Source organism: Bos javanicus, chromosome X, assembly GCF_032452875.1.
Source record: "Bos javanicus breed banteng chromosome X, ARS-OSU_banteng_1.0, whole genome shotgun sequence".
NCBI classification, from domain to species: Eukaryota; Metazoa; Chordata; class Mammalia; order Artiodactyla; family Bovidae; genus Bos; species Bos javanicus.
Genome location: NC_083897.1, coordinates 105,135,599 through 105,157,672, shown reverse-complemented (window position 1 = coordinate 105,157,672; position 22,074 = coordinate 105,135,599). Strand labels below are relative to the sequence as shown.

The 22,074-nt window shown below is 37.3% G+C and overlaps 1 protein-coding gene across 3 annotated transcripts in view; it reads right to left on the bottom strand.

Moving 5' to 3' along the window:
- Nucleotides 1-22,074, bottom strand: part of MED14 (mediator complex subunit 14) — a 172,271-nt gene that overhangs the window by 19,076 nt on the left and 131,121 nt on the right. For all 3 annotated transcript variants that reach the window (XM_061410414.1, XM_061410412.1, XM_061410413.1), the window contains exons 11-21: nt 20,058-20,183; nt 17,679-17,757; nt 14,211-14,370; nt 10,836-11,030; nt 10,304-10,438; nt 7,452-7,528; nt 3,340-3,500; nt 3,091-3,237; nt 2,316-2,407; nt 1,416-1,568; nt 931-1,200 (exon numbers count right to left, since the gene is read on the bottom strand). In XM_061410414.1, the coding sequence (XP_061266398.1) occupies nt 931-1,200; nt 1,416-1,568; nt 2,316-2,407; nt 3,091-3,237; nt 3,340-3,500; nt 7,452-7,528; nt 10,304-10,438; nt 10,836-11,030; nt 14,211-14,370; nt 17,679-17,757; nt 20,058-20,183 (1,595 nt within the window). The remainder of the gene's footprint in view (nt 1-930; nt 1,201-1,415; nt 1,569-2,315; nt 2,408-3,090; nt 3,238-3,339; nt 3,501-7,451; nt 7,529-10,303; nt 10,439-10,835; nt 11,031-14,210; nt 14,371-17,678; nt 17,758-20,057; nt 20,184-22,074) is intronic.

Here is a 22,074-nt window from a genome sequence, read left to right as displayed (position 1 = left end):
TGAAAAATTACCTAACTGAAACTGCTACCCTAATCATATCACGAGGCTGGAGGAAAAGAAGGCAAATGTGTACTGAGAGTAGCCTGGAAAGGGGAAGGGGCATACAAGAAAGAACTAAAAAAGAATTAAATCCTCATCTTCCATTAGAGTCAGATAATGCCCTTAACTAAGAAGTCAACAGGGGACGCCAGAGGATGAGATGGCTGGATGGCATCACTGACTCGATGGACGTGAGTCTGAGTGAACTCCGGGAGTTGGTGATGGACAGGGAGGCCTGGTGTGCTGCAATTCCTGGGGTCGCAAAGAGTCGGACACGACTGAGCAACTGAACTGAACTGAAGAAGTCAACAAAGAGCAATGAAAGAATGCTATTTAGAGGTAAAGGTGTGAATACCATGAGAATGTGCTGTACAGAGTAGGAGAACAGCAAGAGTGGGATTAATTTTCAATACAAACCATTTGGAACTATTAGACTCTCAACTGTAAGAACATACAATTGAGCTATCATACCAATATCTCCAGGGGTTGTGGCCTAGGACCCTACATTAAAAAAAAAATATCACAGTTGAACTGATGCTCAAAGCTTCTCAATATTCACTGATAAAGGCTACTTTTAAAGTTCCCTGAAACTCCAAATAGCGAACAGGACTCTCTTGAGTAACTTCCACCTTACTCATTCCATTGTAAGGAAATAAAATGACATTTTATCATTTCATATACATAGGCACAGAACTTCTAGCTCCTTCAGAGTAAAGCTACAGAGATGATGAATTACTACTAGAAGTAGTTACTACTACACGGAGTAGTAACATGGCTACTCATTAAATTTAAACAGGAAATTGTTGCTTTCCCTCATTATTTCCCCCTCAAAGGAATTGTTTTAGGGATCCCATTTATATTTAGTAATTCTGCAACACTAAAGTCCATTACCTTGAGTCCTGGTGCAGGATAAAAACCTTCAACTAACTTGCTATTATCAAAAAGACTATAGGCCCCGTCCCGTATTGCCACAACACCTCGACTTCGGCAGTATATATCAATGCAATACATGTTCCTGAAGGCCAGTCGGATGTGGGTGGACGACTGTGGCAGGATGGAGAAGCACTGGTAGGCAGTGTTGGTTCTCTGGGTCAAGCCCAACATCGGCACAGTGGGCAGTTTGTTGATGGCATTCAACGGTGCCTGAGTATCAAACAATACCTACAAGGAACAAACACAGTGAGAGCAGCCAGTTTCTGTACAGATGCTAAAACCTCAGAATCTTCAAGGTAAAAATCATCACAAATGAGAATCTCCTTCTGGCACATTCTGTAAAAACTTTCATCATTAAAGATGAGTTAAGTCCATATGATTTTTTGAGGAGTTTTATATGACACACTGAGTCTTATTTTTAAACAGAAAATAAAGTTAATTACCTGTAATAACTGAACCACATTTGGTGTTTTGTTGAACATTTCTTGAAGCTGATGGAGAATGGTATTGTGACAGTTACTGCATCCTGAGTTTGGACCCACAGTTCCCAAAGAAATGTGAAATTTCTGATGTATGGAATTCCATTGGATACTAATCTAAATCAAAAAGATTATGTTTCAGAAACCAAGAAAGGAAAAGATATAAGGAGAAGAAAAAATAATCTTTAAACACTAAGGCAAAATGCCAAAGATCTAAATGAGGTCTTTTTGGGAAGCAACTTGTTAAGATTAGACTCTGTAAATTCCAGATGTGCTGTCACTATGGATCAGTACATTCACTGAGTGTGTGTGTTAGCCCACTTCTACTAAATTTCTGGTATTACTTTATGTGGAAGAGTTCAGAAAGAAACTAGCTAGCTGAAATTTGTATACTAAATTTCTAGGACTTTACATATGGGGTGGGGAAAAAATAAGAACTACAGATTATGGGGAATACCTTCAAGATTAATATAGGATCAAATAATGTTAACAATCATGTGACTAAAAGTGCAGAAACATACCGTATTGTTCAAGACCATTTGTACATAATCTTCATTATAGTAATCACGCTGCTAAGTAGATTTGAAATCAGTGAAGAAAGAAACACAAATACCAAAAGTACATTACGTTGTCAAAACTCTTTATGAATACACGCTCCGAAGAGGGTATAATTTTTGTTTTCAATTTTTTAAGAGTTAACCATTACAAAATACTATAACAAAGTATTTAAAAATATCATTTTATCTCTAATTTTTACTTGTACCCTCAATTATTTCAAGAAACTTTTCATAACTGTTGAATTCTTGATTTTTTAAAAAAATACTTATGAGAGGAACTTTAGTTTTAAGTAATTCATAAACTTACTGAACTTCCCTTGGTGGTTCCATAACACAAGATAAGTTTTCGGTAATTATAAACACGAACTTCTGAGAAAATGTTTAGATGAGTGGGTATGTCTAAACAGAAAGAAAACAAAAAGGAATTTAAGACTATACATACAAAACTTTAAAATATTTATGTGAAAAAGAAGAGATCTTGATAATATTATATGCCTAGATAGAAAGGTCTCTCTCTTTATAACCTAGTTTAAAAAAAAAGAGAAAGAAAACAAAAAAAGATCAGCAGCATAAATAGTTAGTAGGCTCAAATTTCCATTTGGACAGACGGGGCAGGGCTGGGCAATGGGGGAGATGTACGGAAGGACAGTGGTTCAGGGGTTCCAATTCCAGCCCTGTCTTTTACTAGCTATGTGAACTTCTGCAAGTTTCTTAAGTCTCTTGACTTGTTGTCTTCATTTCTGACACGAGGAATGGTAAATTACCTCCCTCATAGGGTTACTGTGAGGAATGAATGAGTTAATACAAGTAAAGTGGTTACTACATTTATGGCACCTAGTAAATTCTCAATAAGCACTACTATAATCTTGTATACCTATGTGTAAACATTTGTGAATATATACAAATCGTAACAGTAGCTGTCTCCTGGGGAAGGAAAGTAAGTCTGAGGTAAAATAGAAAACTTTTCATTAGATATACTCAGGATTTTTTTTTTTTTTTAACAATGTACATGTTTTACTTCCTCCAAAGGCACTGGCACAGGGAGGGATACCTGCCCTCCCCCACAAGATGATCACTTGTACCTGGTAGAGAACGTGCAAATTCCAACACACACTCATATAATCGTGCAATGCTATTCCAATCATTAAGGAACATTTCAACCACTTTTCTACCACCAACGGGTTCAGACAACAGGTTTTCATATGTCAGATAAACATGCCGGGATGGTCCTACAAAATTAAGAGAGAAGATAAATAGGAATCAATACTAAAAAAAACCCCAAAAAACAGAAATAGAAATATGCAAAGACAAAAGTGTGTGAAGCATCTCACCTTGTTCCCTGGTAGAAGTGCCATTAAGGGGACAATTTGCAAACACTAGCTCTGCCACCCACGTGCGGTTATTTCTACCTTGTAATCGGAAAGTGCAGTCAAGGAGAGAGCGGTCCAGAGCCTTTTGGGTTTCCTCATTTATACCCTTACAGGGAGGAATTCTGGTGATGAAAGATAGCATATGAAGTGTACTTCACATCACAGAAAGACGAAAGCACAATTTACACAATGACAGGCAGGGTATCACAGTAGAGCTTCAGTTCAAACTCTACTACGAGGTACCTTCTGCAAGAGGAGGAAGCAATTCATAGCAATTCACAACAATTAACAGCATTTAACCCACTTTCATTCCTATCAACATGGATTAGGACTCTCATTTTAATGGTGATGTTTGCCTTTGTCATTAATCTTGTTATTAGAAAAGACCACAATTTCTCAGAAAATCAAATATACTGGCTTTCTATGAAATCTACCTAGAATATCCTCAAGGAAATGTTAAGGAGAACAAAATATTTTAAGACCAGACTTTGAAGGCAGGATGATCTCGTGAAAAGGACAAGGCTTTGGAATCAGGCTGCTGCTGCTGCTAAGTCGCTTCAATCGTGTCCAACTCTGTGCGACCCCATAGATGGCAGCCCACCAGGCTGCCCCCGTCCCTGGGATTTTCCAGGCAAGAACACTGGAGTGGGTTGCCATTTCCTTCTCCAACTGGAATCAGGCACCTGCATCCTAATTCTGGTTCAGCCATTCACCCTCTCTGAATTTGTTTCGCAAGTATAAAATGAAGATACATAATTACCTTCTGGGTCACTGATTTTAAAACATGATGAAACATATATATAAAGTGCTTACAGCGGTTGGTTCAGCAGGTATTCAGATATATTAGTTTCTCCTTGCAGTAAAACCAAGTCTTAATCACTTAACCGCCATGAGAAAATTTCAGGTTCATTATCTCCCCTTGCCTCATTATTTCATTATTTCCCCTCCTCCACTGTAGAGGTAACTCACTGTAATGGAGCTATTCACGTATCAACTCATTTACCATACATACTGTCTCTTATATATACCACATATACAAGAGGAATGTATTAGCTTTGGTGTCTTAAAATACCCATTTATCTTTTCTCCTCTTGCAGCTTTATGAACTATCTTATTTGTCATAAAACATTATGAGATAATATATTTTAGCAGTTTTTTCAGTACTGGATGAAATAATATTTAATTACACGCTATGCTTTAACTCATAGGAAAGAAAGAGGAGTTAATCGTCAGACTTGATATAATTATTATCAAAATCTAAGGCAAAAAACAACAAACATAACTAGAAATATTGAATTTCGGTTCAGGCCTCTTAGATATAACACCTAAAACAGGGCTCCTCAATGTCAGCAATACTGACTTTCTGGGCGGGAGAATTCTTTGTTGCGGGGCGGCTGTCCTGTGCAGGCTTGGCCTCTATCTACCAGGTGCCAGTAGCATCTCTCAACCCTTCTTCTCAGTCAATGATAACCAAGAATATCTCCAAACATTGCTAAATGTTCCCTAGCAGGGAAAACTGTTCTGAGGTTGAGAACCACTGACCTAGAATAAACAATTTAAGAGAGCAAAAAGGGTGGAAAGTTTGCTCAAGAGCTCATAACCAGGCACTGCAAGCATGCTGCTCTCAAGACTTGTGTCATCTGTGTGGTGTGATCAAGGCTCTTTTGAATCCGCACAAGGCAACAGGTCCATGAACCAGAGCAGCCTAAGGTGTTCACCATGGTATTTTCAGAGATACAGCAAGGAGACCTGCTCAACAGATTTTCATGGAGATAAGTTGAACAAGAACAGACTATATCTTTAGCAAAGAGGAGAAAAATGTGCTCAGTTTTAAAGTTTTGAAGTATCTACTCATATTCCCACTTAAAATATGAAAATACCTAGGACTAAAAGCTTAAAAGTTTCTGAATATTAAATGTATTAAAGCAATTACTTAATAATTAGATCTAGGCCAGATTTTAATAAAATCATATTTAGACATTATTTTTTTCCTTCTTCATATCTATGAAGAAAATACCCCCAATAATGGACATCATGTACCAAACAGATCTCTTTATCTGTTTCTATATATTTTCCTAAGTTTTAAATAAAGAAAACAATAGCCAGCATATAGTAAAGACTTTCTTAAAAATTACTGTAAAATGAAAATTAAAAAATATGAAGTGCTTTCTTTCTAGGTAAGGACTATAATGAATTTTCTTGAGCACAAGAAGAAAGGGGACTGAAATTTCTTTCGTAAAAATGCTGAGAGCAAGACATTTTAAGATTGCTGTAAAACATGAAAAAATAAGAGAACACAAATGTTATCATCTATTAATCTGCAATTGTCAAGAAGAGTAAAAAGAAACACCCCTTATTTTAGGCAGCAGTGATATAAAACCAAAGGCAAATAAACTAAAAGTATTACATTTCCTTTTGATGTCTATTGTAAAACCAGCTCGCTCTCTAGAAATCATTTTGTGAACATGGCATTATGGTAGCCAGGCAGGGCAGCTTTTCTAGTTCTTCAACTCTTTATCTAAAGTGAGCACCATGACACGTGGGTGGAGTGCATGCTATCTGCTAGACCTTTCCATCTTCCACAGGACAAACTGATTTACAAGCAACAAATTGGTTACAAATTGATTCCTGGTGGCTCAAACTGCAGAGCCATCATGTCTTGGCAGACAGAGGAATTCAATAAATAAAAATTGCTTCTATGGTTTATATTATTAAGCAACATCTAAGAAACAATACAAATGCAAAAAAGAAAACTGCTTTCTGCACCAAAAAGGCTGACCTCTTAAAAATGGCATTTGAGCTTTGCAAGTCCATCCTGGTCAACGCATAAATCACACACGGTGCCTTAGTTTTCCCTCTAAGCATCCACTGGCCCCTAGTCCTCTACCCATTTAGAGCCAAGCCCTCTGCACATCTCCCTCCATGTACTTTTTCCCAGTGATCTAAGTTACTATCCCAGCTTAATTACTTCCACCTTGGTAGTGACTCATATATTTCCCCTGCCCAGACCTGTCACCTGAGCTTGAGACACATCCTTGCCTGCCCAAAGAGATGTCTAGACACCTTGAACTTAGCAAAACCTCTTCAAACCCACATCTTCATCCCCTTCTCTCAATAAACAACACCACCGTCCATCATCTGCCCAAGATAAAACCAAGAGTCATCTCTGCCACCTTCTACTCTCTCTCTCTCTTTCAGTATCACTTATAAAGACTTCGTCCCCTAAGTCTTTATGGAACTTGCCCTGGTCCAAGCTACCAACAACTCTGGTGTGAACCATTTCAGCAACTGGTTTTGCTACTTCAGTCTTGTTCCTTTCCCATTTATTCTCCATGTTGCTATCAGGGCGAGCTTTCAAAAAAAAAAAACAACCTATCTAATGATGTCAGTTTCTGCTTAAAATCATCTGATGGCTCTTTACTGCCATTCGGATACAGTGAATTCCTTAAGAACATTTACACCAAGGCCCTATAGGATCTGACCCTTCCTGTGTACATCTGTAGGCTCATCTCCCCTAACTCCTGCCATGCCCTACTTCTTTCAGTTCCAGGATGCCGAGCTTTCTCTCCCCTCTAAGCCTTCATTTTAGCAGTTACTCCTTCTGGTTGGGACACCCACTCCCACCGTAGCTCCCTTTCCTCTGGCTAATTCTCACCTCTCCTTCAGTCCAGGTACAACTGGTACTTCGTGGGGATACCCTTCCTGATTTCCAAACTAGCCCAGAACCCCCGGCTATGTGAACCCACAGCATCCTGAAGGGCTCTATCAGAATTGAAGCCTGACACATATACTCAGTAAACATCTGCTGAATGAATGAAAGAAAGCCAGAGGAAGGACATCCTAAAATACCAAGAGGTGCTGGATGTCCACTTGGCAGGTAAAAGAGAATCCTCTACTAGACTGTGTAATTCCATACAGAAACCTGTGACATCCGCAGGTTCTGAACTCTGCTGTATGCTGACTCGTGTGACATCTGCCGGTTCTGAGCTCTGCTGTATGCTGACTCGAAGGAGTAGCACTGGCGGTAGGGCTGCAGTGTGTGGCACCACCTCAGACGCATGACAGGGACTTACTTCAGTAAGCGAATCGCGTGGCTGAAGCCATCACCTTCCATTTGCACTCCTTGATGTGGAATCTCCAGATTGGACAACTGGAAAGAGAAAGGTACAGTTATTATGAGACCACCAATTTTACAAAGGCAACTACCTTTTCTAAGTACTATTGTCTCTCTTCTCATGGCATCTGTTCTAGAGTTGTGAGCATTGTCCCCCCTCATCTGATTTCCTGGGAACTAAATAAGACTGGCTTCCTTGCATGATGCAATTAACGTCTATTTGAAAACAAAGTCTGAGTCATAGCCACATCTCATTTTTAATCACAAACAGTATTTTTCAGTTTACAACTTTTCTGGAATATATTTTTTTAAATAACTATTTCCTCTGTGAAACTCGAAAGAAAAGATTTTCAGTTGATGCATTTACCCAGAGACCCTGTCAGTGGAACTACAGGTTATTTGGGTATGCCGGGAAGTCATTCTAGTCACCTAGCAGAGGAACACACTTGCCTTCAAGCAGATATTCCCAGGTCTTCTCTGACAGACTATTTATTTATATCCACCTTATTCCAGAAAGGATTTAAGGCAGCCTTAAGTATGTCACTGAGCCCTGCTCTTTGGGCCTGGGAAGAGTAGAGGTGTAGAAAAACAGCTGCTGACCATGAAGTAGGGCTCCAGATTCAAAAGACAGCAAAGTGTGGGAGAGCTCAAAAACATTGCCTCTGTTCTATGGATCACAAATATCAACATTCCTGCTAAGATCAGATTTTGTTATTCACATCTCAGTGTAAATTACCTTAAGCAGAAAATGTGCTTGCTTTTGCCTTTATCATCTTTTTCAATGAGAGAAAAGAAAGTTTTTAAGAGCTTAACTGAGTTCAATAGAGTACTACAGAATGTTGAATAGCCTACATGTGTGACAGGTATAGGAACACAGAGAAGGAGAAAAGAGGCCACTACGCTTACAGGTGTCTATGTGGGCACTACAAAGACACAAGCTTCTGCAACTTCTGGCCTGTGGGTAATGAGGAAGAGAGCAGACAATGACTGAGGCATTCCCCCTGGGTATGATGTAGCCTCCCATTCCACTGCAAGGGAGTAACTGAATGACATTCATGTAATTCATCCATGTGTTGTGCTTAGTCACTCAGTCATGTCCAAATCTGTGACCCCATGGACCGTAGCCTGCCAGACTCCTCTGTCCATGCATTCTCCAGGCAAGAATACTGGAGTGGTTTGCCATGCCCTCCTCTAGGGGATCTTCCCAACCCATGGATTGAACCCAGGTCTCCCTCATTACAGGCAGATTCTCTATTGTCTGAGCCATCAGGGAAGCCCAATCAATCCATGTAGCATGATGAAAAAGCCCAACAACAGAGTCAAAGAGATGGAAGCACAGACACTGTAGGAGCTCTGGACTGTTCCCAGACAAGAGGACACTCATCAGGCTCACAGTTGTAGGAGCTGGGACATCGAGGACATGAGTATCTACTTTAGTTGCCTATTTCTGGGCTTGGATTTTCTGGGCTACTGCTGCTCCTCACAATTTCACACCCTATTTTCTGCCTTTAGATCCTGAAGCCCTATATAGCAGCAACTGGCATACCATAGCTCATGGGCCAAATCTAGCCACTGCCTGTTTTGGGAAATAAAGTTTTATTGGGACACAGCCACACTCATTTGTTTAAATATCAACTATGGCTGGTTCACACTATAACAGCAGACCTGAAGAGCTAAAAAAGAGATGACTGATGCTGAAGCTGAAGCTCCAATACTTCGGCCACCTGATGCGAAGAGCTGACTCAGTCAAAAAGACCTTGATGCTGGGAAAGATTGAAGGCAAAAGGAGAAGGGGACGACAGAGGACAAGATGGTTGGATGGCATCACCGACTCAATGGACATGAGTTTGAGCAAACTCTAGGAGATAGCAAAGGACAGGGAAGCCTGGCGTGCTGCAGTCCACGGGGTCGCAAAGAGTCGGACAAAACTTAGTGACTCAACAACAACAATAAATGACCCACAAGGCCTAAAATATTTACCGTCTGCCCCGTGATAGAAAAAGTCTGCTGATTCCTGCTCTAAAGCATCAAAGTGTTTTCAACAAGTCTTCCCAGGACTATTATCATCAGCCTAACAAATAATCCACTTCCACATTTCTAGGTCTTTCCTTCATCACCAATAATTTACAGAAGGGAGGAGTCTTACAAAAAGTAAAACTTTAAACCAGAGGGAAATAATTAAGATTTTCATGTATTACTTTTTAATTGTTGCCAATCCTTGGCCAAAGCCCTTTTTGGAAATACAAAAATGCAGGTTCTGTTACCTCCCTTTCCTCTTATGCTTGGGGATCATGCTGAATATCACAATTGTGTACTCTTCAAAGACACTAACTCGGGCTAAGTCTATTGCTTCTTCCATGGGAAAAAAGTAAAAATTTAGTTTAATACTCTTTCTGACCTGCTTCTCACAAAGGAACTCAATTTTATTTGTAAGCAATATGTACAGCTTCACCCACTGAAAAATAAGCAACCCCTTTAATTATTAACCATCCCTAAAAAAGGTAAATACTGCTCCTTTGAGGTATACAAGTAAGGTTCTCAAAAATTGTCTTTATTTATTTTTTTTAAACTGGGAAGAATTTACATCCCATTTCCACAAAGAACAGAAGGCCTACAATTTGGAATCAAAGATAAATAATTTAATCATCTCATGGTATACATGTATACCATGAGATGTTGTGATTTCAACCCCACCCCTCCCCACATAAATAAAATCACAACCATCTGGTTCTCCTAATGGAATTCATGTAGCTTTAGTAAGGCATTTAAAACATTACTCTTTGGGTACCCAAAATTGTTCCAAAAAATTACCTCCAACCGAAGTCCTACAAATGGCATGTTTGTATCACACATGGCAACGAAGTGAGCTAGAACTTTATTGAAGGCACGCATTTCTCCTGATCGTTTGGTTTTCTTGGGTTCTACTGGACACAAATCATCAGACAACTAGAATTTAAGTAAAGAACACAAGTGGGTTATAAAAAGAAAAAGTATGTGATGCAATTAGTTAAGCACTTGGACTACTATAACAAAAGTCAAAGTTAACCAAAACAAATCTTAATTCATTCAACAACTGTTTCTGAGCAAATACTGACCTAAACACGGGAAATTTAGTAGTAAATATTATGTACTTAACAAGTTGCCTTGTGGGAAAGAGCGTACAATTAATTATTAATTAAAGGAGAAGCATTTTCAAGAATGTGTAGACATTTGTTACCTAAACCTTATTGTTGGCCAGCCTCTTAAAAATCATACCTAATTTTTTCCCATTTATAAATAGTTAGAAGAGGACAGCAAAGTCAATAGACACAAACCCTGGGCTCATTTCTGTTTGTGAACATACCTTGCGCTTGGTACTGGTTCTAGGCTGTTTCCCATTTTTTGTACGATAAACTGATTCCTGGAGGTTTTCCTTAAACTGCTGCAGCAAGAGGGCCATGAGAGGGCTGTCGTCACGATCCACTGCATTCACAGACAAGAAGTAGTACTTGTACGACAGTTGTGTGGGTTTATTGGGAACTTCTAACATCTCTACAACCTAAAAAGGTCCAAATCAGAAATGAGACTCAGAGACATTACTAACTGGTAAGTGTTGAATATTTTCCTCCTTGTATCAAGTAGGGCTCAGAATTAAGGACAAATCAGTCATGATCTCAAAAAAAAGCATTGCAATTAAATATGTAATTTGTTTTCTAAAAAACAGATCAGACTAAAGAACAATGACGAAAGAAAAATGACAACTGTATCTCATACTTGGAAGGATATAAAAATAAACCCTGACTTTTCAACTGAAATATACAGTCATTATGAGGATGAGGATAACAAGAACATGAATAGTTAATACCGATAAAGAGTTTATCATGCGCCACATACTCTCCTAGTGAGTGAAGTAAGTGAAAGTTGCTCAGCTGTTTCAAAGTTGCTCCAACTCTTTGAGACCCCATGGACTATTCAGTTCATGGAATTCTTCAGACCAGAATACTGGGGTGGGTAGCCGTTCCCTTCTCCAGGGTATCTTCCCAATCCAGGAATCAAACCCAGGTCTCCCGCATTGGAGGCAGATTCTTTACCAGCTGAGCCACCAGGGAAGCCCTATACTCTCCTAAGTACTTGATAGATGTTAACACATTTAATCCCAGTAACTCAATAAAGTAGGGATTCTTATCTTCACTTTTCTGATAAAGTTAGGCACAAAAAGCTTAGATTAATTGTCAAAGGTCTCAGAGCTGAGAAGTGACAGACTCACACTCTGATCCTAGAAGTCTGGATCCAGAGACCTTGTTCTCACTATACAGGCTTACTATTTTCAAGGTCTACCTAAAATTTAAGAAGAGTCCCCTAAATACTTGAGTGAGAGAAATAAATGCCACTGGACAGGGCTCTTGACCAAAACACACTTTTCTGTCTTTATTCCTGTCTCTCTCCTTTCTCTACCCCACACCTCCCCACATAGTCTTTTCAGGAAATTGTTTGGCCGACACTTAAGAATCAACACTGAGGAAATGGAAGAATTAAAAGTAAAATGGAACTTCACCAAAGATATATGGACGGCAAATCAGCAGATGAAAAGATATTCAATATCATCAGTCATCAAGGCAGCATAAATTAAGACTACAATAAGATACCACTACACAATGGCAAGCCACTCCAGTACTCTTGCCTGCAAAGTCCCATGGATGGAGGAGCCTGGTGGGCTGCAGTCCATGGGGTCACGAAGAGTCGGCCACGACTGAGCGACTTCCCTTTCACTTTTCACTTTCATGCACTGGAGAAGGAAATGGCAGCCCACTCCAGTGTTCTTGCCTGGAGAATCCCAGGGACAGGGGAGCCTGGTGGGCTGCCGTCTATGGGGTCGCACAAAGTCGGACATGACTGAAGCAACTTAGCAGCAGCAGCAGCACACATCTATCAGAATGGCTAACTTTAAAAAAAAACAATCACAATAACAAGTACTGGCAAGAATGCAGAGCAACTAGAACTCTCACGTATTGCTGGCAGGAATGCAAAATGGTCTGGCCACTTTGGAAAAGAGTTTAGCAGTTTCTTATAAAGCCAAACCTACTCTTAGTGTGTGACCCAACATTCCCACTTTTAGTTACTTATCCAAAAGAAATCACCCAAAAAATCTATATGCAAATACTTATAGCAGCTGTATTCACAACTGCCCAAAACTAGAAACAATGCAGATGGCCTTTGATGAGAGGCTAAACAAACTGTGATACATTCATACCACGCAACACTACTCAGCAATAAAAAGAATGAACTATTATAAATACAACAATATGGATGAAAATCAAAGGCATTATGCCAAGTGAAAGAAATGACTAAAAGGCTAAACTGTAGAAACAAAAAACAGGTCAGTGGTCACTAGAGCGAGCAGAGGGAAACTCTGATTATAGAGAGGAAGCATGAAGGAATTCTAGGGGGTAACGGATAGCTTCTGTGTCTTATTGAGATGGCATTACAAAACTGTATGCATTTATTAAACTCCAGACACTTAAAAGTCTGAATTTTTACTGTGTGTAAATTATAGGTTAATAAAGCCAGTAAAAGTAAAATAGCAAAGACATTTAAGGGCAATAAGACTTTCCTCTATTCTTCTTAAAGGCTATGGTAGTTTTCGCCACTATTATGAACGTATCATCCTAAGTGAGAAGGATGAAGAGTGATATCCGTTCAGTTTGGTCTAAACCATGTGAAACAAATTATTGCTTTATAATAAACCACTAGTTATTGAAACTGAAAGCCTGGCGTTTTGTTGATACTAAATAAAGTCAGAAAATACATGTAGATCAGGCAGCACATGGAGAACTGAAACAACAATCCTGTCACATGCCAAATCCAGTTCCACAGCTGGTGTTTTAAAATTCAGAAAACAGTGAATTCATATCAATGACAGACTTATTTGTCAACATAAGTAACCCTAACTTAAGATATATCAGGCTACACAGGGTACCTTTTGATGAGAGTATCTTTTTAAAAGTACAGCTTAAAGCTTCAAAAAAATTCACTCCCATTGAATTAAGTTTTCCAAACACCTTAGAATCTTAGCCAAAAGTATCTACTTGGTGTACACAAAAACTTCTACATGCAGGAAATACATTTATGAAATATATGAGTCCATATTTCAAGTTCTTGCAAATTTTAACTAGTTCAATAATCTGAAAGAAACTACTAGAAAAATCTAGAAAGGGTGAAAAAAGAATGAGGATTTTACTGTGTACTGAAAAGTACATGCAATCAACAAAATGGATACATATACCTTCAATTAAGGATGAGAAAATAAAGCTAATTTAGTCCATCATGTTTTAAAAGCAGCATTATGCAAGCTAACATTTGATTAAAACCAAACAAGTTTATCTGACACCAAAACATCTCTAAATCTTCACAACAGTTGCTTTCAAATTTTTTCTTACATAGAGCAGATGCCTAATTCCAAGCAGAAACTAGGCCTCACTATAGGACAGATCCTGGGTTGAGGGACGGGGCATACCTTATATTTCCCAAACCTGCCTAATCATTGTATTATTTCCTACAGATAAGATTTTCTCTCTGCCCCATCCCTTACAACTCTCCCCTCTCTTGGCTTCAGAATCATTATACAAAATTCAAATATCCAATAAAAATACATTTGCAAATGAAACTAAACAATAAATGATTCAAGATACAAATAGAATTATTGAACTCAATGACCGAAATCACCCCTTTGCATACTTACAATGTAGTATTGTGGAAGACGGGTAAGTCTGACAAACAGCTTATTCTTAGAAAGGTTTCCTATGGGATGAGTTGAATAATTGGACAGCTGCAATGTTTCACTGGTTATTGTAGGCAGGTGTTTTATAGATTGTTTGCAACGCTGTTGTCCAAGCCAAAACCTTAGTTTAAAAGAGATCATCCACATCACAAAATCATAGACTTCTGATTAACTGTGTGCTACTGTTTTACAAATAGATTATTAAAACCCACTAAGAAACCAATTAATATATGAAACTTAACTGAACTACTAAAAGGACATATGACCATAATGATGAATCATTGCTCTAGTTTTGTACTGGGCCGTTAATTTTAAAGAGTTTAAACTGCAGTGTGAATGACCTTAATTAGTTATAAGGTAGAATCCACTAGTATTAAAATGGCTGAGAAAGTATCAGTTTATTATAGGAGATGAAAGATCTCCTGTAGTTTATAAGACAGCACAAACTGATCTCAACATCTTTTATAAAATGCCTGAAGTGTTTATAAACCAAAATAGAACAATAAATAAATATAAAAGTATCTCATTTTCCCAGTTATCACTGGAGATCTCCAGTTCCAGTTTTTATCCTGCTCATATAAAAGTGATGGGTATGTCTAGCAGGTGCCAGTAAGTGTTCATTACTTTCCTCTCTCAGTTAAGCCACCAGATTTCACTTTGTTGCTTTTACTGTAGTATCCCTCTTATTTCTTTTATCTGGTTATCTATCCTAGAGACCAATATCATATTAACATGTGAAAAAGGTAAAATGATAGGTACACAAACTCACTGATCCACCATGAGACAACTAAAAAAGTAAGAATACACATTTAGAAGCTTTTCATAGCAATATAACAATGCCACAGCATCCAAGCTCATGATCAGTCGGCTTGTCTTACATAACAGGGTACAGACCAGTTTGTGTGCTGTTGCATTTGAGTGATGAGCTGCGTGTGATACAAAATGTGTGCTAGCTATGTGCAGTAAAACCATAATTAATGTATAACATTTTAAGAGCAGTTTGAAAACTATTACCCCAAAAATGTATAAAATCTGGAAACTGCTTTTTCATACTGAAAAACAAATATAACTATAGCTTCACAGAATCAATTGCTAGAACTGGCTATTAATAAAGGAATGACGATAAATTTTTAAAATATGCCAATACTTCCTTCATTTGGAAGACAGTTAAAAACAAATACCCTAAACTTGCCAAAATTGCTTTCAAATCTCTACTTCCAGTCTTATCAACATACTTTGTGAGACTGCTATCTCTACTATGTATGTTATTTTTAAAAAAACACAGAAACATTTAAGATAAATGTTATCTCCTGTAATTATCATCACCAATCCAACTTAGATTAGTTACAACAAACCAGAAGCAAGCTCTTTTGCCACATTAAAAATTCTAAATATATTACAAATATATAAAAATTATAAACGTATGAATAATAAATACAAGATATTCTTTCAGAGCACATATGGAATTGCTATTTCACTCAACTTTTTTGTTATGACTTTGTGGAACAAAAAGTTTAAGTGATGAGTAACTTGTCTATACATGTATATTTTCAATGAAAAATGTATAGATTTTGAAATTATTATTTTTTGTTCTGACCTTATTTATTGCAATGCAATTTTATGGCTGTTGACTAATAAAAAAATTGGGGCTTATATTTTGAACATGTTTTTTCATTTCTTTTTTCCTAGAATTTGTTTTCAGTGAATATTATTAAAAAAAAATAATCATATGAACAGATGCCCAATACTAATAGTCCCTGCTGATGCTAAGTCACTTCAGTCGTGTCCGACTCTGTGTGACCCCAGAGATGGCAGCCCACCAGGCTCCCCCGTCCCTGGGATTCTCCAGGCAAATGTAAATTAAAACCACAGTCAGATACCTCGTCATACTCACTAGGGTGGCTATGGTCAAAGACAGTAACAAAGGCTGACAAGGATGTAGAGAAATGGAAACCCTCATACACTGTTTGATGTGACTGTAAAGTGGTACAGTTACTTTGGAAACTAGTATGGTAGCTTCTTATATGATTCCACTCCTAGTGGAATGCAAAGTGCACACATGTATTTGCACATGAATACTCACAGCTGCATTATTCATAAGAGTCAAAAAGTGGCAACAATTCAAATGTCCATCAAACGATGAATGAATAAATAAATGGTGGCCTAGGCATACCATGGAATGTTCGTTAAGCATAAAAAGGAATGAAGAATTGGTACATGCTTCAACATGGTTGAATCTGGAAACATGCTAAATGAAAGCCAGTCACAGAAGACCACATACTTTATGATTCCATTTTTATGAAATGTTCAGAAAGGAAAAAAATCTACAAAAACAGAAAGCAGATTCATAGTTGCCTGGGGTGAGGCTGGGAATGGGGATTAACTGTAAATGAGCATCTTTTTGAGGTAATAGAAATGTTAAGTGTTCTAAAACTGGACTGTGGTTATGGTTGTTACAAAACTCAGTAAATTTATGATAAGACATTGAATGGTACACTTAAAACAATTGAAGTTTATGCTATGCAAATTATATTTCAATAAAGTTATTTCAAAAAATTAATGTCCCATGATAGATTAGTGATAAACTGATCAAAGATCATCTGAGAAGCATTGTAAGTGACAACCAGGGGACCTTTCCTATAAATAATGTGAGTTTGAGTACAGATACATATTGGATAAGTTTAAAGCTTTTGGGACTTGATGTCTTGGTTTTAGGCTATATTTCTACTAGCTGGAATTGGCCAACAACCCCAAATTATGCAAGATGTGAATTATTAAGATTTAAGTATTAAAATCCCACTGAACAGTCTGCCCCACCCCCACCACACCATTTGCCAGTGAGGTTTTAATCTCTGATATTTATTTTTATCCCTTGGAATTCTGTTTTACTGACTTAAAGAGTCTATCAGAGTTGCCATAATGATACCTTTGTGTACCAGGGTGGTAATGAAACCTCAAACAATTATCTCTAGCTTCATTTTCAATTTTATTTAGTGTAACAGTCTGAAGCATTCAAAGAATTCTGAGACAAACTGAATGAAGCAGATGACTACTCTGAAAGTATCAGCTGGTCGATTCATACCATGAAGATTATCCTGGGAAGAATCTACTGCACAGAACACTAGATACAATAAAATTCATTGTGTAAGTGATTTGTAGAGTGCTTAAACAGGAGATAACATGACAAGCAATCAAAGTTGGGTGTCATGCCCTTCATACCTATATTTGTTTTCGAGAGGAATTTGGTATGAAGCACTGCCATCTCAGACCTAATTCAAGAAAATTTAGATTCTAAGTACCAAAAGGGGCTCAAGTTTCACATCATAAATATTAAGGATAGTGGCTGATCAAGAGTAATGATGGGGAAGAAAATATATCTTGTCAAAGTAAGTTTCCATTTTTAGTTCTGAGCTAAATAAATAGCCTTACTTAAGTTGTTGAATCCAAGGAATGATCCGTTTCATATCATCATTCACAGACTTCTCCATGTCATCCAGTGTGGCTTGGTCTATAGCATAAAGCACTTCATTAATTAATGGCTTACACGAGACACAAGATATCCAGGTAGCCCAAAATTTAAATGAAAGTTACTGTTTCAGGCAGAAAGTAGTGTTATTTTGAGTTAGAGAAAAGCTAAACGATAATGCATCATGAGGCATAAATTAATCTAATTTGTTTCCCTTCTTTAATATTTAGGGAGAGTTACAGTTAAGATAATTAATAGCAAGTGTACATTAGCAGGAAGAATGAGTAACAAATACATTAAATTCTTTGCCCATATTTTAATTACCCAAACTCTTAGTCTAGTTAGTTAATATTATAAATGTGTATGTATTTAAAACTCATAGTATCACTAGACTTAGAACTTTAAAAATTACAAAAACTATAAAACTTCATTAAAATGTTTATTTATTAAACACAAATGATCTCTGGCATAAGCAAGAGCTGTTGGTTGAAGATTAGCTTGCTAAATAAGCAAGAGCTGTTGGCTGAAGATTAGCTTGCTAAATGTCACTTAGAATTTTTAATGACATGAGAAAATGCTAATAATAGAATGTTGAATAGAATGCTAGATTTCTAATTTAAAAAAATAGATATGCAACAAGCAACAAAAGTTTACTGTATACACAGGGAACTACAGTCAATATCTCATAATAACCTATAGTGGAAAATAATTTCAAAAATAATACATGTATAAATGTATAGCTAAATCACCTTGCTGTGCACCTGAAACACTAAGTCAACTATACTTCAATAAAATACATATATTAAGAAAAAGAATGCGGAACAAAAAGCAAAATATAAAATGATTTTAACTAAAAAAAAGTAGAGAAAAAATTAGAAGAGCACTGCTATGGGCTGAATTGTGTGCGTGCTCAGTCAGTCGTGTCTGACTCTGTGACCCCAGGGACTGTAGCCTGCCAGGCTCTTCTGTCCATGGGATTTCCCAGGCAAGAATACTGGAGTGGGTTGCCATTTCCTTCTCCAGGGGATCTTCCCGACTCAGGGACTGAATCTGCATCCCCTGCATTGGGAGGTGGATTCTTTACCACTGAGCTACCTGGGAAGTCCATGGACTGAATTGCATCCTCCCAAATTCGTATGTTGAAGCCCTAGCTCCTAATGTGATAGTGTTTAGAGGTGGAGCCTTTGGGAGATAATTAGGTTTGGATAAGGTCATGAGGGTGGAGCCCTCATATAAGATTAGTGCCCTTATAGAGACACCAGAGAGCTTGCTCTCTCTCTCTCTCTCTCTCTTCCTGCCATGTGAGGACACAGCAAGAAGGCTGACAACTATAAGCCAGGAAGAGAGCTCTTACCATAACTTGACCATGCTGGCAACCTTATCTCATACTTCCAATCTCCAAAACTGTGAGAAAATAAATTTCTGTTGTTTAAGTCACCCATTCTGTGGTTCTCTGTTATGGCAGCCTGAGCTAAGACAAGCATACATCCCTTAAAAACAATGATTACCACCAGGCAACTGTTTACTGCTTCTCTCATGTTTACACATTTAGTTTTTCTACTTATATGAGTGTGTACTATTTTAATTATCAAGAAAACCATTGAAGTTTTGAAGAACAATTTCCTAACATGCCACTTATCATTTAGCCATCATAAATGTGATGTAATTCAAGTAGTGAGACCAGTTTTTCCCATGAGCAGTTCATAGAAAAATCTACCTTTATAACCATGTAATATAACCAGAAAGAATTTTTATTTTCATAAATCTGGCTTAAAATTAATTTCAAATGGGAAATGTGCTAACATATTCAAGAATACTATATCATTAGCAACACAAAAACACTAAGTTTCCAGTATTTCATCATTTCAGAACACCAGCTTGGTAACAGAACATGCCAGAAATCAAACTTCAATTTCTACTGTGTTTAAGCCAGAAAAAAAAAATTCTTTCCCCCAGGATTCTGTATTCAAGTCATCTTGAGATATTTATACTAGCATAAATTTGTTCTTCAGTCACGAATGACATTAGATTGTAGTCTTCTCCATGACACCCAACTATTAGTGGTAAAACAGTTAATTTAAGAAAAGATCAGCCATCAACATTATTACTTTTACATAAGAGAAACAACATGAATGGACTTCATATTGGGAAGTTTAACTTCTTGTACAAGACAGTTAAAATGGGCCCCAAGGAACAGACATCAGCCAGTTATTCCTTCCATATCTACTTTCTATATACTGTTTATACCACCCTTCCCAGTACCTAATGGCAAAAATTTTTATTCTGTTTTTGTTAAAAATATTTTTCTTTATACTGAGTGAGTCTATCATTTAGTAACTTACCAAGTCCATAAAGCATCAACTGGAACATTCCAGAATGCAAATCGACAAAAATGTGTAGACACTCTGAATTACCACAGGGCTCCAAGATGGGAACAACAAGAGCTGGAAGTGCAGTCTCTATGGAAGCTGAAAAGTTAAAAATTAATTATATTTCTATCTGAATATCCCCCCCCAAAATATATGTATATATTTCTCAGCAAGTAGAAAGAAACCAACTACTAAATGATCTGAATGTTAGAGCAAAGACATAACTTTGCTAACCTAGATTAGTACTATTATGTCAATTAATAACTCAAAGAAAGAATGTAACCTACAAGGTGACCTGAAACAAACATACCCATCCCAAATACTATAGCCAAAAAAAAAACAACCCTCCAAGATTTCTTAAAAAAGGTTAAAATAGCTAGTGAAAATTTAACCTTATCAATGAGGTGTGTTCTAGCTTTGCTTTCAGTCAGTAATTAAGAATAAGCTAATTTTAAGGATTTTCTTTTTGATATGTGTGCTTGATTGCTCAGTCGTATCTTTGCAACCCCATGGACTGTAACCCACCAGGCTCCTCTGTCCATTCTCCAGGGGATTCTCCAGACAAGAATACTGGAGTAGGTTGCCATGCCCTCCTCCAGGGAATCTTCCCAACCCAGGGATTGAACCCAGGTCTCCTGCATTGCAGGCGGATTCTTTACCATCTGAGCCACCGGGGAAGTCCCTTTTTGATATAGTGGGGGAAAAAAGTTGTTTGGTAAATAAAGTATATTTCATTCACAACCTAAATATTTTTAATGCCATTCTTCATAAAAAGAGATTTTTCTGGCAATTAGGGCCCATATATTTAAAAAACATTTGAAAGCTATTAAGCATTATTTATTATATAGGACAAAGTCTTTTCAAGTTATTTATGTACCTTATTTTCAAGTCACAGATAAAATAAGAACAGAGGCAAACTACTAAACACAAATTCCCAATACTCATTCTAGAGTTTCAAAGTATTTCCACCAGGCCCAATTAACTTTCTCCTTAATCTCACAAGTTAACATAACAAAATCCAGTAGGGAAGCAAAGCACTGAAAGCACACCCACCATGTGCTAATCAGACTGATGACCTGCAAAAGGAATATGCTTTCCTGGTTACCACGTTCCTCTAAAACTACAGTGCAGAAGGCAGGCAGGCAGTGAGGAGAGTGGTAATGTAGGCTCAGCCTTTCACCAGGAGTGACTTCTCTATGCTACTTCATTAAAGAAGGGCAAAGACATCTTCCTGTCCACACCATGGGTTCTCAGGAAGAAGCAATGACAAGCTTGTAAGAGTGCTTTGAAAAGCAAAGTGCTCAATAATATACATTATCTGTATCCCTTTCTGAACCAAAGGAAAAAACCAAAACCTCCCGCTATATAATCTGCAACAAGTAAAATGGGAGGTGTTGCCATTGGTACTGTCTATACAAATTACTAAAGCAAAAAAGATTGCAGGAAATATATTTAATCAGATGAAAACTAACTGCTTTCAAGTATATCTAATGTATTTGGATACAAATCTTTAACATGTAGGTCCAGCTTAACACTCACCTAAAAAAAACAAAACAATAGGACAAAAAGGCACAAACAGGAATTTCTTTTACAATATTCTATATTCAGGTTAGCGTGAAAAATTTTAAAAGTGCTTACAGACTTGAAGCAGACTTGCTGATTTTTAAAACACATCTGTAGGTCTTAAATCCTAATAGGATAGGAAGGTATTCTTTAAAGCAAAACTATTTTTAAAGTGTAGTAATGGAGTAAAACTAACTCTTGACAATTGGGATAACAATTATAATTTCAATCTAATTAACAAAATTAAATATTTTTGAAACAACAGGGAATCAGAGAAGAGTACAGAGAACACAGTCCAAAAGATATTAATAGAAAATATGTTCATATGTATCTCTGAACATATTTTATGGTTGCCAGGGTATTTGTCTTTACAGAAAATACTGATAAAACACGTAAGGCCCTGAGCATTTAAAGGCAACAGGTTTTA